Source organism: Aptenodytes patagonicus, chromosome 6, assembly GCF_965638725.1.
Source record: "Aptenodytes patagonicus chromosome 6, bAptPat1.pri.cur, whole genome shotgun sequence".
NCBI lineage: Eukaryota > Metazoa > Chordata > Aves > Sphenisciformes > Spheniscidae > Aptenodytes > Aptenodytes patagonicus.
The window spans coordinates 46213913-46233202 of NC_134954.1; the positions used below are offsets into that span (position 1 = coordinate 46213913).

A 19290-nucleotide genomic window follows, 5' to 3' on the forward strand; every position below is an offset into this window, starting at 1 on the left:
CTGCTCTGCTTGTCTATGTCTTATTGAAGGATCAGTTGTTTCCTGTTTTGGCACCCAGAAGACAATAGTTTGAATAGGTCACATGCACTATAAAGAGCCTGATGTACACACAGATTAGAGTAGGCAACTGCTTATAAATCATGCAGTTTATTAAGGAGACTGAATTCATAGGTAATTAAAAAAATCCACAAGTCCAAGTTAATCAGAGACACAGTGCTCATAGTTATAGGCCTTCTTCCACTGTGTAAATTAACATCAATGAGGATTAAAATGCAAAAATGAAAGAGAAGTAGTTAAAAAATAATACAAATAGAGATCTTGGACTAAATGAGTCATTTCTTCTTTTTCCCTAGCTCTCCAATGATTCTTCCAAGTAACGTAGATCTACTTTTATGCATGTGGATACTTGTTAAATCTTCAAACGAGTCTTTCTTCTTCAGAACTGGTGACCTCTGAGTATGAGAAAATACTCCTGAAAAGTGACATGAAAATGCATATAAGTAATCAATTTCCAAACAGCAAAAAGCAGCTGAATACTCAGTTTCCCACATCCATGTTTCCTCCATCTTTAGCCACTGCTGGTCCCCATTTTATCAGCATTGCCCCTAAACCTCTTGTTTTGGCAATAGCCACCTCCCTCCATTTGCAAGTCGCCTTTCAGTGACGAGTTACTTTGATCTTTTCCCCCAGCATGGACCTTTCCCTTCACTCTTCCTATAAAACTCTTCCACTTGTAATTAGCAGAGTCAAAGCACTCGAGTCTGCTCACAGTCTTACTGACTCACTGGCTTGTCATCAACCTCCTTGCACAGTGGATGAGATCTCTCACACAGTTTAGTAGCACATTTGTTATTTCTTTGAAGAACTATGGGGCGTTTTCTTTGCAATGATCTCCAAAAGCCAGCAAGACTGGCTTTATTTCTTTCAGACACATTTGTCTTCTGAAAAAGTAACTGGTTAACACAGTATCTGTTTATTTACCACACCTCAAATGCACAATAGAGCAGCCTTTACCCCACTACCTTCCCTGGCACCCTGCAGCCCAGCAGAGTTGGGACAGCAAGTTGTGTGTCCCTGGCAGCTGGGCCAGGTGCAAGGGCTGATCTGAGCCCAATTACCTGCACCTGGGAGGGAGGTGTGCACAGCTGTGGCCACTCTGAGTGGCGAAGTAGCAGGGGACTGCTGGGTGAGGAGAAAAGAGGCAGAGAGGTTTTTGTGTTTGTATTCTTCAAATGTTTATACTGGGGATGTGCTATGTGGCTTTTTGAGGAGGGTCTTCTTGTACAGCTGCTCTTCAGGAAGATCTGCTATGAGTACAGAAACTATGTTTTTCTTGTAGTTCTTAAGTTTTATTCTGGCTAGATACAACTATAATGTATCTAACACCAGTGTTGTAGTATACTGGAAATGTTTTTATGAAACCTGCTTTTTCATAGTGTTTGGCTCTTGTTAGGGGAAAGGGATGAGTTACTGAAGATACCTTGGCCAGTTAATTGTAAAGGACTCTCCCTGCTTGTCTCAGTTTAAAGCTGACTAACACTTCTCTGCAGGATATCTAGGGAAGTTGTAATGCTGCTGGGTTAAGTAGGATGTTAGCTGGATGGAGGCAGTTCGTCAGATAACTCACATACAGCTGTTCTGATTTTGTTGTGTTTTTCATGGATTGTGTAGTTTGAAGAGTATCTTCAGACCTGTTAGTAACTACAACCAGGAGCCTGGCAGGACTAGATCGGTTCAGAAAACAGTGTTTGAACCCATAAGTCTGGACCTGAGCTACTTCTACAACTGTCTTGGTGTACGCTCAAACAGACTTGTTTCCCAGGAGGGCAAAGTATGGGGAACTGTGGAAGTGCTTCTTAGGTGTGATGGAATAGTTCTGTTCAGTACTACTGAGAAGCTTTACCAAGGACTTCACTAGGTTTTTTGGCTTGGAGGACTTTTCTCGTTTTTCTTAGAAAAGTTCAGTTCCTGATGCTCAGTTTTCACAATGACCTCATGGGATTTATCCTTCAGTTCTGAAATCTGACACTAGAATAACGCCTTAACATTAGCATTTCTGTGCCAAGTTCAGATCTCTGTCTCGCTTTTCCAATTCAATTATATGTTTGAGGAACTACAGTGAATGCAGCTTACAGATTGCTCCTGAGTTATGATCTTGTTTGCAATTAAAAAAAAAATTTAAATTGTGAATATTTAAGATGAATAAGATGAAAAACTTCAGTATGGAGCAATAAATATGTTATCAACAGTTGCAAAAGTAATAGTATAAAGCAAAAAATCTTGCTTTATTGTTTGACTTCTAGAACAAGCCTACGGAAAGCTATTCATACTTGCCCATGTAGACATGAAGTACACAAGGTCATTCAAATGCCGTTAGTGCTGCTCTTTGGGCTAAGAAAACAGGCTTGTACATCTCTACACATAAGAAGCGGTAATTCTATTCCTCATCATTTGCTAGGATGCGATTTCTATCTGCAATTATTAACAATTGATTTCTGCTTTCACTGACAAAACAAGGCAGTAGGGTCAAGGGTTATAAAGATTAAAACAGCTGGCTTTGTTAAGAAACTGGGGGACTTGGATGAGAGGTTAGATAGCTCCACCAAAAAATAAAATTTAGGCTGTCACTGCTATAAGCTGCCTGCTACAGACTGAAGTTAATCAACTGTACAGAGAAACCAGATTAACTGATTACAATTCACCAAAAAAAGAGGTAAAAGAATAGAGAAGGGGAGGAATCCTTGTTTGTTTTAAAATGTGAATACTTAGTAATGTCTTAAAACCTCTCTGTATAGGAGTAAACAAAAGTCAGTATTAATCACAAAACCCATAATTTGATTCTTCAAAATACATCAGACTGTTACTCTTAATCTTGACTGGAACAAAAGCTCTTTGTCTAGGAAAATCACAGTGTGATATAGACATGAAGAACTAGATGCAAACAAAAGGCTAAGGGGGGATTTAGACAGGGACATTCAAAGCTGCAATCCTGAAAACAAAAATTCATCTGGTGCTTTAGCCTGATGGGCACCTCAGTTTTTGATAGTACTACTGCCTTGTGTGTCTAAAGCTGCATTCCATTTGCACCCAAAAGTGCATCAGTCTGGTCAGGACTGAGCAACTTGTTGCCTTTGTGATGTCTAAGGCCACTTGGGAACCAGAAGGGCGTTCTATGCTGCCTGCCATCAGCATATCTCAACACAGCAAAGATCATCTCAGAGCTATGAGATAGCTCAGATTCTTTGCAAAGCAGGATAGGATCCACTCCTTGCTTTTAAAATGCAGATAGTTGTCGTTTGGCTCAGAGTTTAGAAACTGGCCCTGTGTTATGTGAGGAGTTCTCCAATCTGAGGGGATTGGTTCCAACATAACTCCTAGCTTAATGGCTAGGATACTCCCTGTAGGTAACGGGGGTGAGGACCTCTCAATCCTTCCCATCTCAAATACTGCCTTTCAATTCAGAAAACATTTTAAGGTTTGTGGGCAAGAGCTGGACTGTCTGGTGGTACAGTGTCCCTGGGGGACACTCAGAATCCTGAGTTCAAGTCCCTTTTTTAGGGACACTCTAATGGGCAACTGCCTAGAGAGGTTCTTCATTATTCCATGGACATTCCCCCCAAAATCTTAATAACTAAGACACTGATCTAGGAAGTGGAGATAAGGGTCTGAATCCATTCAAGTGGAAAGGCAGTTCTGCCTTCTCCCTGTGGGCCCTATGCACTACACTGTTGGTGATGGCAGCAGCGCTTCTACCCCTCCATCAAATTATAGCACCTGCCCCTTTCTGAAAGTGGACATTCTCAAGGGAAGGATGCATCTGTTGGTAGTAGGATCAGAACTGAAGCCTTGGAAGGGACTGAGATTTAGGAAAAGCTATGCTGTATATTCCTGCTGGGAATAAGGAGGCTAAGTGACATGCTACCTTTTGCAGATCCTGCTGTGAGGTGCCAGCTTTCACCTTACTGCATATGGAGACACTTACTTTAAGCCTGGGGATTCCCCTCTGGTGCTGGGAACCTGGAGATTAGGAATTGCAGCACTTAGTGCCATAGGTAGCGTTCTTTCTCCTGAAGCTGTAGCTGTGTCTGAAAGCCTGCACGCATCTGAGTCCTAGGTCTGTTTCCATTGTGCATTGGGCAAAGTTACCAGTATGGAAGTAGCAAATACCTAGTGGTTGACTACGAGATGGCAAGTAAACATATCCTTACTCTACTGCTGAAAGACTGCCACTCTCGCCAGCAGCACCAGTGTGACGCACTCCTGGGGTGATGCATCTCTCAGAATGAGGAATTCGGAACTAGCCTGTCCATGGCACAGTAGTGGTAAAAATGCTGGCGTGGAAGAATATCTTTGTATGTTCAGTTGCTGAGCTGCCTTCTTTGTTTGAATCCTCCCATGTTTCACTTTCTGCTGCCCCTCCTCCCCCACCAAACTGAAACTTAAAAGCTGTCATTAGAGTTCAGGTTATTTGGAGGTCAAATTTGTACTGAGATCACTTTGAACATAAACATAGCTCTGTACTGGACTGAGGGGAGTTGGGGGTGGTTGTGTAGCACTGTCCTCTGTTTCTGTACTATTACCACGTAACACAATAAGCCTGTATCTCTTTTCTTTCCTACTAGACTCTAGTTATTGCCCATGAGACATGTATTAAAGGAGTAGTAACCTTGGTTTCTCCCTGTGAACTGAGAACGTAGATTAGCGATCTTCTGTTCAGCTTCTGCTAGCTGCCTTCTCCCTAGGCCGTGGGTTCTGGAGAGCACGCAGTCCACATAGATATCCCAGAAGAGCTGAGCCAGGTCCCAGAACAGAGCCCCATGTTTCAAGTTCTCTGATGATTTCAGAAAGATCATGAAGTCCCAAAAGCCACTGACAGAGTCAGAAATGCGAGGCTTCCTCATCTCCAGTAAGACAGCTGAGGAGGATTCCCAACACTGGGGGTCTGCTCGCCCAAGAACTAGTGGATCAATTTGGCTATGGCAGAGGAAAGGTGTCACGCAGAACGCTCCCATGATTAGCAGAGAGCAGGTGAGTCTCATGTTGCAGTGGATTCTTCCTCTGCTCCCAAGGTCCATTGTGTCACTGGAACGTAACAAAACCAAAAGAAGCTGAAAAACTTCTCACTGTTAGATGCAGGAACAAAGCCTTGGTACCTTACATGATATAGAAGGCACTTCAGATGTTGCTAATTGTTTCTCTGCTCTTTACAAATCTGTGTATGCTTTTTTGCATGTATGAATATAAATACTAGTGAAGTTGCATTACTCTGTGCAGCAGAAGCATGTGCTAAAATTTGTTAATCATCCTCAAATCCACCTGATGAACTCTCTTATCTGGAACTTCTTCATATTGGAAGTTTTTGGCCTTTCTTGATTTACAGTTCCCTAATCTTTTTCAATAAAAATCCATTCCTTTTTACAGAGAATTTAAGCCTTTAGGCAGTCTTGCTTTCCTCAAAATTTTATAAGCCCTTTAAAATAGTCTGCAGACTTGCATGGATCTGTGGACAGCAGGTGGAAAACTATTTGTTGAAAGTGTGTTCTAATGAATTAATGGTAGGTTGCAAAATCATCCATTGAACAGGGGTGTTTTACCTGCTAAAATGCAGAACAGTTCTGAAAAGAGGGTATAGCAAAGCCACAGCATAGCAGCTATATTGCACAGCATGTATACATGCATATAGAATCATAGAATGGTTGGGTTGGAAGGGACCTCCAAAGATCATCTAGTCCAACCCCCCTGCAATGAGCAGGGACATCTTCAGCTAGATCAGGTTGCTCAGAGCCCCGTCCAACCTGACCTGGAATGTTTCCAGCAATGGGGCATCCACCACCTCTCTGGGCAACCTGTGCCAGTGCCTCACCACCCTCAGCGTAAAAAATTTCTTCCTTATATCTAGTCTCAGTCTACCCCCCTTTAGTTTAAAGCCATTCCCCCTTGTCCTGTCTCAACAGACCCTGCTCAAAAGTTTGCCCCCATCTTTTTTATAAGCCCCCTTTAAGTATTGAAAGGCCGCAATAAGGTCTCCCCAAAGCCTTCTCTTCTCTAGGCTGGACAACCCCAACTCTCCCAGCCTTTCTTCATAGGAGAGGTGTTCCATCCCCCTGATCATTTTCGTGGCCCTCTTCTGGACCCGCTCCAACAGGTCCGTGTCTTTCCTGTACTAAGAGAGATATATATAAAAGTACAGACGCTTATTGCAGATCACTGTAACAATTGTCTGTTACGTTACAATTGTGAAATTTGGTAAGTAGCAGCTATAGTAGGAGAAATCCTGAGAATGATAACCTTTTGGGGACAGAATGGCCCAGCTGTCTCCATCAGATTTCATTTCTAGTACGTGCTTCTATTGTGCATTTTCTAACACGTTTCTTGTGTTTCTAGTATTTCTAGTATTACATTTCTGAAACACATTTCTAATGTGTAACAGGTTTGGGGGTTGTTTTTAGTGTAGTTCATGGCGTATGGAGAACCTCCCATTTGTGGAAATCGGCAACATCTGAGAGCAGCTTTTAGGACAAACAATTCTGTTTGATGTGTGTGCTGATCTGTTGAGCGTTCATGCTTTTATGTTTTCAGTTTGATTGTTGGAGGGTGTTGCAGGGGGAGAAGCTACCTCTCTTAATGAGCTTAACTTAATAATCAACTGGCTTTTTGTGTAGAAAGCCTCTTCCATGAGTGATCATCAAGAGCACAAGCAATGTTTCTCTGCTATGTGAAGAAAAATGTCAAAGGCAGGATGTGTGCAGGTGGATTGTGTGTGAAAGGTAGCCTAGCCACAGCCAGTGTGCAAGACCAGGGAAGGGTAGGCTGCTTTGTGGAACTTATTTCATTGTAGAGCTAAAGGACTCTTCAGAGATTTCAGTGCTGGCAGTGATATTCTTACCCAGCCCCCTATCTGGCTACCTGGTCAGGTTCTGGGAACATTTTGGAGGTATGCAGGCTTTACCCTACAACTGCTGACAGTCATTTTTTAATCTCAGTTGGGATCTCATGAGGAGAATCTGCTTGACAGCCTTGGATTTGAATCTTGCATTTAATGAATAGAAGAGGGACAGCACACTCTTCCCACACTGCTCTACCAAGTGGGTTGTCACTTATGACAGTGGTGGTAGTAATGGGGTTGTCCTCATGCTGTTACCAAGATCTCCAGAAGCATCATTCTTCTGTACCCTACTGCACAAGGCAGGTTTTGATTGCTTTCTCAGAAGCAAAACCAAAGACATCCGGTGAGTCACTACTCCATTCTTAACTTGTTTGTGCATCAGAGCCTTTCCACTGGGCAGCAGGCACCTGTGCATACATGCTGTGCAATATGCACAATATCTATCTGTTTACCGAGACTTTTTCAAGGGACATAATTAACTTTGTTTATCAAGCTTCTAGCTTTCAGAACAACTTAGCAATCTCAGATATGACCATGGGGAGGAAACAAAAACCCCACCAACAACAGATAGTTCAAACAAAGGAGTAATACTAAAATTGGCTTTTAAGGATGGTTCTGTCATTTGGACAGGGGCCATCTGGTTTGCACTGGTTAACAACTAAACTAGTTGCTTTGCTTTCTCTGCCCCCCAGCCCCTTTAGAAACTTTCTGAGTTACAAAACTGGGTAAGACACGGACAAGGGTTCTGGATTTGTCAGAGGTGTGAGCAAAGGGACTGCCCTGGGCAGGCAGCTGGCAGGGCATTAATATGAGGGTGGGTGCCATTTCAGGTGTGGTATGAATGACATTGGTCAGGGCCAGTATCCAAGACCATTAGTCCTTTTGGTCTGGTCAAACTCGGGCAGCATTTTGCTGTCAGTCTTCTACAAGGTTCAGGATTTTTTTTAGATGGCTGAGAGCTGAGGGGATGCTCAGGAAATGTCAGTTTTCACTGATGTCTTACCTGTGGCTGTGGTGAATGCTTCCACGTAATTCCCCCCCTTGCCCTCCAACCTTCAGGTCTTTCTGTCCATAAATTGAAGTTCGTGTGTGTGTGTGCTATTCACACCTTCTGGCTCTGACTTTTTCTTTTCTTTTCTTTTTCTTTTTTAATTTTCTCCCCCCCCCCCCCCCCCCCCCCAGTTTAACCCCCCATTCCACTCCCCGTCATGAATAGTGCCTTACAATAACAACAATGACAAAGTTAATTAGCTCATTCGTTATCACCATTTTACTTGGTTGGAGCTATCAGTTATGACTAGTCGCTCGATCCTAGACCTTAAAGATGCCGAAGCCGGTCCCACGGAGCAGGGGCGGGTGCCCGCCTCGGCGGCGAGCGGTGTTTGCCAAGCCTCTGCCCGGAGGAGCGTCCGTGGGGAGCCCCCGCGAGTTCCGCGCGGCTCCACCCCGCGGAGCCGGGCAGCGCCGCCACGCTGCCGCGGGCTCCCCGCCCACCCGACCCCGCTCCCGTCCCGTCCGCTCCGCTCCGGCGCCCCCGGCCCCGCCGCCGCCCGCAGCCCTTACCTCGGCGCTCCGGCGTGCAGGGCGGGCCGGGCAGGGCTCTCCGCGCCCGCCGCCGCCGCCGCGCTCCTTAAGAAGCCGGAGCGGGCAGCCCCGCTTAGTTTTTACGTCAGGGCTCGGGGAGAAGCCCCCACCCCCGGGGCCCCGGCCGCTGCTCCCGGGCACCCGGCGCTCCCCCCCTTCCCTTTGCGGAGCTGCCCCTGCTGCAAGACGTGCTCCGCTCCTCTTCTCCTCCTGTCCTCCTCTCCCTACGGACCCCGGCCCTCCTGGGGGCCAGCCTGGCAGCGGTGTGCCCTCTGGCCGAGGGGAAGCTGGGCCCAGGGGCGGTGGAAGAGTAACAGACCCGGGCATCTGGCAAAGCTGCTCCCCTCCCCTTGTCCCCTCTCCTAGCAGTGCTGCATCGGGAGGGCCAAGGATAAAAGGCAAGTTCTCACCTTGGAGCTCAAGTTGTCCGGACCTGGCTCAGCCTCCAGGCTTCTTGCTTGCTGTGCTTGGCTGCTGGAGGTCCCTCCACCCCAGAGCAGGAGTCTGTGTGGCACAACTAGAGCTATTTGCTGGCTAGGGCTCAGCATACAGCAGCAGGTCCAGCTCTCCTGGGAATTGAAGCAGAGACCCAGAGAAGAGCAGAGTCCCAGAAGAAAGCCAGTAAGGGCATTAACTGCAGCAGCGGGGCTGAGCTACTCACTGCAGCTCAATTCACACAACTTCAGGTAAAGGAGAGCTGCCCTGGAGGGTTATGAACCCTACAAAAGGAGAGGACCCTGGCTATGTTTTATCTCAGGAAAAAAAAAAAAAAAGTGGTCTATTATTGTTGCATTTCCTCCCTGTGACGTTCTCAGCTACAACCCCTCCCCACTGCACCCCCTTGGAACAGCTGCAAAACCTCTGTACACATTAGGGAAATAGGCCAAGCTAGCAGGGAAGTGGAAGGAAGCCGTCGGTGAAAGGGCCATCTCCTGGTACATGTAGCATGGAGAGGAAAGCCTGAGCTCAACTCTGCAAGTGACAACTCTGCCTGTGTTCACAGTGCCTGCTGTAGCCACCCCTTCGCATGCATAAAACATACAACCCAAGGAGCTGGGGCTCCGCGAACAGGCTACTAACCAGTGTCGGGCATAACTTTTTTAACACTATTTGAAGCGATAAGGAGGGTGAGACCATTCTTTTTTCATAACTGTGTAGTCTATAGGCCAAATCATGTAGCACTCTGCTGACTGTGTGAAGTCGGTGCAGCTGCACCAGTCCATACCAACTGAGCAGTAGCCCATTTTTTTCAAGACTTTCACTGGCAGCTCCCTTCTGTCTTTGCACTTTGAACCATAATCCTTTCTCCGTGAAGCAACTGTGCGTCAGTATCACCAGGCTTATCTTTGTTGAAGTCAGTGGGGCCACACTGGTCTATACCAGCTGGAAAGTTGGCTTGAAACACTGATTTTTCTGTTAGTCATCTATATCCTTATAATTGACATCTTTCTGTGCATCCAGTCCATGTAAATGGAGAAGCATGTTCCTTTCCTAACCCATGATCTTACAATGCATCTATGATACTAAACACTTTTTTTTATATGCATCTATGACAATAAACACTGTTGTTTTTTTCTCCTGATACTTTATTTCCTCTTCTCAATGAGCAATCCATGAAAAAGTGTATTTTGTGTAAGTAATGTTACTTTTTAACAAAAGTGGAAGGAACTTTTTGGGGGTGAGAGAACATCTGGCTAGAACCAATGTAGATAACTATATTGTAGGACTTCGGTAAATTTGCAAATGTTCCATTTATTTCTGAAAAAGTGTGGGGTTGGGAATAGGGCAATAGTGAGCACCAACTGCTGAAACAGACTTCAGGAGGAACTGAAGAATGCAATGCCTTGCAAGGAGCCCTTGCAACATGGCAGGGGGAAGCCTCTTGTTGCATGTAGGATCTCCAACATTTCTTCTCTGTGCTGTCAAATACAGGCTATTCCAGTAGACTTCCTTCTCCCTGGTTCTAGGGCTAAAATGATCCTTAAGCATTTTTTTTTAGTCTGCTCTGTAGGAGCTGATTCTGGGCCCGTGTGCTATCTGGAGCCCCCTTGGCACGTGGGTAACCAGTGTGCTTCTCCTAGCCTCTGTTGTTTGGGGGTTGAACTGGGTGAGGGAGAGAAGGAAAGTGCGCCTCTAAGGCATGGGTGTTGTGGTGTAACCTAAAGGCAGCTCCTGGGTAGAAGAGGCTCTGAGACTGCTTGTGTTTGTGGCTGGCCTGGGTGTAGGAGGCCAGACCAGAGCAGGACTAAGATGCCATAGGAATGATTTTTGCTGACATTGCTGGGTCTGTGGTGCATCTCCCTAAGGACTCTGCCCCACGCTGTTAAGGGTAGAGCAAAAGGCTGCAACTGGAAAGGAAAAGGAAAAATGTTTCTTGTGAGTTGAGACATTTCTGCCAATCTGGAACTTTTCTGGATTCATTGTTAAGAAAGAAGTGAGTTTATTTAATTGAGTCCCCTTCTGGGGAGCACTTCATCTTGTTTTGGATCAAGAATGACATTGGTTTCATTCCACTCAGAATCCTTCTGGTAGACCAAAGGGTGCTGAACCAGGGGTTCTCAGAGAAATGAGAGTTGCTGCTCAAGGGAAATACTGCTACAGATAAAATACTCGGCTCCACAAGTACTTCCTGGGCCTACTACGGTCTGTTCCCTCTGAACCAGAGCACTCATAATCTATTTCTGGGAAAGAGGTTTTTGATAATTGGATTCATCACCTCAGTCTCCTAGTGGAGAAGAAACATAGAAGGATTGGCCATCTCACTCAGTTCCATGTACTCTCTCTCAGTAAAGCTTTCTGTGCCCTTTTTAGGCTATCAATAATCTCTCTTTCATTGCACTGCATGATGTATTCCCCTGACAGCCCATGTTCACATCTTCAGTGGGTCTCCATATCTTATGACTGAATTTAATTCAGATGGGCTGTAGGTCATATCCAGTGTCATTTGCAAAAGGATATTTTTATCAAGAAAAGTTGATTCTTTAACTCATAGATAAGAGAGAAATTTCAGATCATGTAACGCTACAGAAATGACATTATTTCTACCAGAAAAATATCAAAATAAAATATAAGCAAATGATAAAATGATCAAGCTATAGGAGTAGGGAGTGGGAAGAGAGAAAAGTAGGAGGCCATCTCACTGGTATTTGTATTTTGAATAGAGTAAAGGCATAAACAATTATGTGCAGAGTTGCTTCCTTCCTGCATTTGCTCCCTGCAAACCCTCCGATGTGGTTTAACATTAGCAGTTAATAGGCAATGGCTTACGTTTGCTTGAGCTAAGTAAGCATTTACAAATTAAAAAAAAATTAAATTCAGCACTGAGACTGAGAGACAGCAGTGTGTGATGGTACATACAGCTTGCCTGTTACTTCCATAAGCAGCCACACCTGGACCCAGAGACCTGTTTAAGCCTTAATCCAAAAAAATGCTTTAAAGACATATTCTTAGCTGAAAGTTTGTGTTTTGCTGAACTGGGTTCCAAATTATCCCAGCTTTGTGTGAAACCTGGCTAAGTGACAGCAAAGGCAAAAGTTGTGATTCTCAGAGGGGGGAAAACCCAAAGATCTGTTAGTTTTTAAATTCATAGTACATGGCAGAGACTTGACTTTTCTTCAAAATCCACAAAAGGCGAAGTGGGGAATCTAACTCCCATTTATGCCTTCTCAAATTCTCTTTTAAGCAGGAGATTAAACTGTGCTTAAAATTGGCTCCCTGACAAATATACCTAAGAGCTTCTTGGAAATGAAATACTCATGCTTGATCCAAAGTCTGTTTGTGGATATTTTTTATTAATTTTTAAAACGATATTTAGAGGGCTTTGAGTCAGGACTCTGAGTGGACTCAGAGTTACACTACTGCCTAGTAAAGAACAACGAAAGCCTCTGAATGCAGAACTTGTTTGAAAAGTCGAGTATCATCTGTTTCAGAAAAAATAATTTTAGTTAGGAAATCATATAGGATAGTGAGCAGTCTGTATCCTATTAGCAGGAGACTGTTTTATAAGTGGAAAGGGGCAAAATTGAACAAATTCTTCACCATTGATCACACCCATACCCCCCATCCAGGATGGCTTGTGTAACTCTTGATAAGTAGTCTGTATCAAAGTTCTGGTATCAACACATGTTTTTCTACACTTTTGATGTCAATTTTTTTTTCTGGCGGATTGAATCTGCAGTCACAAAGTGTTTGATGACCCCACACTGCTCTAAGCAATCCTCTGGATCTATTCTCTGTTGAAACGGCCAGCAGGAAAGTCAGTGGATGTCATGTGACACTTAACTAGTTCTAACTGGTGGAGAGATGTAGTTACTTAAACATAGAAGTCTTCACTGCTGTACACTATTGGTGATGACCTGAAACATCTCCATGGAGCTAGCAGACAGGACATGGGCAGGCAGGAGACCAGTGTATTTCTGGGCCAGGAGCTGGAGCGCTGTGGGACACCCTAGGATGTCTCTGGCCTGTGCCTGAGCAGTGGACTCAAGCCCCTGATGACTTACACAAGCTTTGTGGCACTCTGCTTCTGCTGTTTTCCTCCGCCAGGACATACTTCTGCGCTCTGTTGGATTTCATGGAGTTCGAGAAGTGTTGGTAAAAACAGTCCTCTGGAGGTCTGTAGTTCAAACTTGTGCTTGAAGCAACACTAGATGAAGTCAGCTGTGGTTGGACTCCTGGTGGAAATTTTTTTCCTACTATCTAGCTTGAGTTTCCTAATTTGTGGCTATTGCTCCCTGTATGTCTCTACCAAGAAGAATTTGGCTCCGTTATCTTTGCAATTACTTGAAGGGAAGTTATAGATGTTTTTTAGATCATCCCTTAGCTGCCTCTTTACCAGGCCCAACAAGCCAAGTTACCTCAACCTGTCTTTATGAGGTAGCAGGAGCCCGCCTTGGTTGCCGTCTGTTGTTTGGCCCTGTGAGAACATGTAACACCACCATTGTCAAAGGGCTTCAGTATCTCACCTAACAGAGCTTGTTAGTGCCTTTGACTTGTCACCTTCTTTGGCTAAACCTTAGCCAGTTATAAGTTGCAATATTCTGGTATTTCTTTCCTGACGCATGCTCTATCTAGCTATTCTCCTTGCCTATAACTTTAAAAGGCAATGTTTTCATTGCTGTTAAGTCCTACCTTTAAACCTGCTTAGAATGTAAAGTCTAATTTCTTGATTAATTTCTAGACGATTTGAACGCATAGATTTTTGTGATACTTAAGTTTAGAACACAGCTTGAGTTACGAGCAAGCGTTTGTGGTATTTGTCTGGAATACCACTGGGTTTTGCCAGTTGCTACTAACTGGTAATTGCTTGTGTACTCCGAGAAATGTGTGTACATATCTTCACTGTGAGCTGGTGCTGCAGTTAGTATTTCATATAAGAAAACCAGGCCAAAACCCATCTAATCTTTTACAGGATTTCTAGTTCTTAATCTCTTCTTGATGAATCTGATGTTAGGTGATTATTTGTGTGGCATGCAAGCCATGCAGTGTGTTTTGTTTGTTTCCCCACTTGTCATCAAATGGGTCATATTCCTGTTCCGATTTTCCTACTGTGTGGCCGATCTCTAGATCTTAGCACTTAGAGGTTTAACTCTTATTGCTAGATCTTCTCATCCTGTTTCAGCGGTGTGTAGGGACCTTGTTTATTGAGGCCTTTTGAATCATTGGTATGTTTTGGCCTTAGTGTGAAAGGGTCGAGTGTGCATTCATTTTATCTCCACAGGTTTCTGCTTCTACTAGAAGGTGTGAGGAACTGCAGTTCCCTATTAGAAGAGATCTGTCTTTCTTTATTAAAGAAGTTTTCCTATCTCTCCTTGTCTACTAGCTGTTGTATGCGAGCAATATTGTCACCAGGGGCATATTTGAAGTGTTTTCCCAAGAGTAAATTTAGGTGCCATTAGTCAGAATTTTGAAGCGGCTTCATCATTGACATTGATTTAAATTAATTCGTGAAAGAGGTAACATTCCTTGTGGCAAATGTATTTAACACAACCTTTGAAAAGTCATTTGGAGCAGGTATTCTACAAGTGCAAACTAAGAAATGTTGGTTAGAAAATTAATATATATTTTTGAAAATGGAAGTTGGTGACATGGGACACAATAAATGCAAATTACCTCTGTAAAGAATGTGACTATAACCTCCCATATTTCTACCCAGACTGAAGCATTCCAAGAAAATAATTAAAAACCCAAACTGATTAATATAGTACATTAAAAGTTAACTGTTCATGTCCTGTGGGCGGGTTGTCTCACTTTAACCATTCAGTGCAGTTTTTAGAGAGCTTTTGATTAATTTTAATGGCATCCAGGATATTTATATCCAGACAACTATTAGTTTTTGAATGAAGGGATTCATTGCCATTTGGGTGCTGCACTGACACCTCCGTGCTCAAGAATAAAGTCATTGGTTCTTCCTGATTCCCCACCCCCCCAACTCCTTCCTCAAGTACTCAGAGGCAATAAAGAAACCCTTCTCACCTTCAGGCACTCCAGGCAGAAGTGAGAGTCACCTTGGGTATAGAATCATAGAATCATTAAGGTTGGAAAAGACCTCTAAGATCATCGAGTCCAACCATCAACCCAACACCACCATGCCCACTAAACCATGTCCCTAAGCGCTGCATCTACACGTCTTTTAAATACTTCCAGGGATGGGGACTCAACCACTTCCCTGGGCAGCCTGTTCCAATGTTTAACCACTCTTTCAGTAAAGACATTTTTCTTTTATTTTTTTTCTTTAACCGTATGTCACAGTTAAAAGAGCAGTTCAGTGAAACGTGCCTTCATAAAACTGCCATTAACATCTAAGAAAGCAAGCCTGTTATGGGATCAATTTCTCCTGGTGTGTTACAGCCAAATCTTCTGGGGAAGAAAAACACTTTCAGTGTGCTCTTTCTTGAAGGCGAGTAGGATTGTAATGTGGTCTCTCCTACCTCTCCTACCTTTTCTTGCTCTAAGGGTGTTTCTTTCCTGCAGGTCTTGGGAGAAAAGGGTGTCTGAGCGTGCTTGCCTCGGGGCAGCTTCTGCGCCATGCCAGTGGGCCAGCCAGGGAAGTGTGCCAGCCCTGCCGCTGTCACGCTCACCCCACAGCACGGGCGCTCCCCTGGCAGCCAGGACCCGATGCCAGGAGCCTGCACGTTCAGATCTGAAGCTGTTTGGGGAAACTAGTCTGCAAGAAGGAACTGGGGGGCGGGGGGGAACAGCAAATTATTTAGGGCCAAGAAATGGGTCACAGGAGGTTCTGGAGAGTAATGAGGATATTCTGTCTCCTGTGAAAGGGATGGACTTCTGGGATCTTCAGCCTTCGTTAGTTACCTGCTGATTCTCAGAGAGTCCAGCAAACAATACCTGCTTTATTATATGTTCTTGCTGCTAGTTCTGGCCTAGGGCTCCTTGGCACTCATAAAGTACTTCCATCTCGCTAAACCAGAGATGTGATGCCTTATACATACGCTAATGCTACTGCTGTTGTCAGAGGAAAATGGTTGTTTCCATGTAAAATCTGATTAGAAGAATTGCTATGTTGTCATGCATAACTTATTGGCAGGGAAGTTCGCCACCTTGAATGATTTTTCCAAGTGAGGTAGTACAAGCTCCCTTATTTGGTATACTTAGACCAGACAAAACCCATACATTTTCAGTAAGGAACAGAGGCAGATAGAGCATTGATTTTTTTTTTTCTTAAATTTTTAAAATTTGTTTTATTTTTATTCTTTATTTTTTTTAATAGCTCTGACCACTCAGCCTTTGAAACCCCCATTTTTATTTCACAGCTGTACCCTTTGAAACCTTTTCTCAAAGGAGATGCTACAAAGGTAATACTAGAGTGGAAATTCTACGTAGTAAGTTTATCTTTAAATCAGAGCTTCTGGAGAGACTGTAGTTTGATTTAACAAGGTTCTTTCTCTCCTGTTCTATTCTTAATTAGGCATGCCTAAAGAGCAGCATATTTCATGAAGAATTATAATTTTTTTGAATGCCTGTGTGAGGGTTTGTTATAAATTTATCAGCCAACCAGCTCTGCCTAAAATCAGAGCTCCCTGGGTTAAGCGCTAAAGGTCACCTTTGAGTAAGACAGTTCCTGTCCTAGAGATCTTATGTTTGAAGTGAAAAATACCCAGCCAAATCAGAGGAAGGAAAACTGAAGCATAATATAGCGGGACCTGAATCTTTTACCTACCTGTCCAGCCCTCTGATCCAACAGCACGCAGTCAGGATCCTGCTACGTGAGGGAATGGTTTCTTTCTTCCTGCGAACGAGGCAGTTTTGAGTCTTGAGTTTGGGGCCCGCTCATTAAACAAAGGAGAACTTAAAATCTTTAATTTCCTGAAGCTTTTCAGTGAATGCTGGAGGGCACTATAATAGTTCCAGTTTCTCGGAACTGCTTTCTCATTACACAGAAATCCTAGTCAAGCGTGCATTGTCTGTAAACTATGTTATTGTTAACAATATCTGTAAGAGTAACTTCATAATGGAGCAAGTCTTGCAATAGCAATACAGAGTTCAGATGTGCCTGAAAGGAAATAGGGGAGGAATGACTGACTCCAAGGCAAACAGGCTTGCTTGTGCGCTTTGCATCCATCTGATTTCATTGTTGTGCCACCCTTACTTAGCTGGGGCATGTTGACAAGGGAATAGGTCTGGGGAGGAAATGGATGGTCAGAATATGTCAAAAACCTACGTAAATATATGAATGGAGTACGGAGGCTTAGACTGTGGTCCTTGTATTATAAAAGTAATGTGAGCTTTCTCTTTGAAAGCGCTGACTGAGACTGCTTAACACGACCATGAGCACTGCTACCGCAAGCTCTGTATAGTCATTCTCTAATTGTGTAGTTCTTGGTGCGCGTTGGAGCGAACTAGACTGCTATAAATAGTGGTTTGGGAAGAGGTCCTTGTTAGGAAGATAAACATCTCTGTTTGCATAAGCTGAAGACATGACCAGAAGCATACTTTATGTGACTGCACCAAGGCTGATATTCAGGCTTTGCCAAACGTGCTATAGACAATTGGAGCTTTAAGTGTCCATAATGCTGCTGCCACGCAGCTCAGCACACTGACCAGCGGAAAGCAGGGTGGGTGTTGTGCCAGCATGACCTGGGCTCTTCCTTCAGCTTGACAGCAAAAGGTGCCACTCAGCACAGCTCCCATCACCTTTGTGCAAAGGTCATTAGGACATTGTCCATGGTGAGTCAAAGCTGCAGGGTCACAGGAAAATCAGTTGCTGCTGCTAGTGCCATTTTCTTCTGTAACCCCCTGGGTGAGGGGATTTCCACTTGAGCAGGACTGTAGCTCGGTAGCCCCCGGGAACAAGCTGACCTGGCAGGCCAGGAAGGAGGGCGTCAGTCGCTCCAGGGAGCACCACAGGTTTCCTGTCTGAGCTCCTCTGTGGTGGCTTGGAGACAGGGAGCGCTCTCGCAGAGAGTAGCAGGGCCCTGCACTCCCCCCAGCCTCAGGGGAGGCACTGGCACTTCGTCCGCAGTGAGCGAAGGTGGTCTGGCACAAGGCTGCGCCCAGCAGCCTTCTTGCAGCACTTGTTGCTGGCTAGTAGTGACTGGGAGCACCTTAGGGGACTTTGCCCCAGGTGTGTGCTCATGCAAAGCAGCTGGGAGGGGAAGAGGGGGTTGTTTCTCAGGTAAGAAAATGCCTCTGCTGTTACAAGTACTGTGAGTCATTTGGTTGTGCTGCAGCTCCACAAGGCATCCAGGTGCCCTGTTGTCTGGATTAGACACTAGGGGAACATCTGTTCAGTTTTCTGGAATACTAAATGCTCCTTTCTGGGAACAGTAAAGCTTTCATGTACTAATTAGGAGTGTTCCACTGTTGTGTGAATCCATAGTATCCCAAGTAATACGTGCATTGAAGAGTCTCCTCTAAAGAGCAGATACATAGTAGATATTTAAAACCTCAACTGTGACAGTCCAAAGGCCCGATCTATGGAAAACTGTCCTGAATTAGTAAGGTCAGTGCTTATTCTGTTCCAAGGCAAATTGTCAAATTTATATCTTGGATCTAATGTGTGAGAGCACCATGCGTAAGGATATTGATTCTTGTTTCCATATAACCATGACTATGCACAAAATACTTCCAAAGGAATCAAATGGGAAACCTCGGAGCTGCCAGTTGTTAGCCCAGTGCTTCTTGCAATTGATATAGAAGCAAGTTTAGCACAGCTGCCATGAAGCTACTATTTTTTTTAAATTTCTCCTACTTTCTCTTAAATTAAAGCTTAGGCAAATAGCACTAGGTTTGACGTAGCTAGACACTTCTCATTCTTGAGGGGAAAAAACCAAACCAAAAAACAAACCACCAAAAAACTGGTCATCATCTTAGCTGGAGATAGGAAACCCATCAAAAGTACTGTTTGCTTCTATCATTATTTAGCTGGACACTGCCCAGGTCAGACTGCGGAGAAGCAGCACGTTTCTGTGGGAACACTTCCTTGCTGCAGAAGAGGGGAAACGGATGTTACGGAACACAGCATGTTACCAGTCTCTAAAGTAGCAAGTGTGTCATATGCTCACGCCTTGGTCTTCAGCTAAAAGCATAGCTTTAATAACCTGCACTTCTCGCTGAACTTCTCCATGTATCTGCAGGACTTCAAGCAATAGACAAAGCCATAGGTAGTGCAGAGGAGAACCTATTGCTTCACAGTCCTGAAAGCAAATTCAAAGCTTATAATATTTGGTCTGATGGCTGAGGAAATTTGTCAATGTACGATACATGAACAGTTAAGAGAAATTTTTGAAGTGGTGCAGTGTTGTGCTTACGAAGTCTGAGATCTGGACTTGGACCAGGAGATTTGTTCCGCTTTCTGCCTCTCC

General features: G+C 44.2%; 2 protein-coding genes across 2 annotated transcripts in view; one reads left to right on the top strand and one right to left on the bottom strand.

The window, feature by feature from the left end:
• DYTN (dystrotelin) overlaps positions 1 to 19290 on the top strand; it is a 121055-nt gene that overhangs the window by 30201 nt on the left and 71564 nt on the right. The window lies entirely within an intron of this gene.
• On the bottom strand, positions 134 to 16679 carry FAM237A (family with sequence similarity 237 member A). The gene is made up of 4 exons (XM_076340740.1): positions 16647 to 16679; positions 8881 to 9039; positions 4667 to 5082; positions 134 to 472 (listed from the first exon to the last, which is right to left on the bottom strand). The coding sequence occupies exons 3-4, from the start codon at positions 5073 to 5075 to the stop codon at positions 333 to 335; spliced, it is 549 nt and encodes a 182-aa protein (XP_076196855.1). The 5' UTR covers positions 5076 to 5082; positions 8881 to 9039; positions 16647 to 16679; the 3' UTR covers positions 134 to 332.

Excerpts from the sequence above, each read along its gene's own strand:
- FAM237A (XM_076340740.1), bottom strand. The coding sequence starts at position 5,075 with ATGGACCTTGGGAGCAGAGGAAGAATCCACTGCAACATGAGACTCACC. Across the intron at positions 473-4,666 it reads GTTCACAGGGAGAAACCAAG|GAGTATTTTCTCATACTCAG; the intron begins GTTACTACTCCT and ends GTCACTTTTCAG.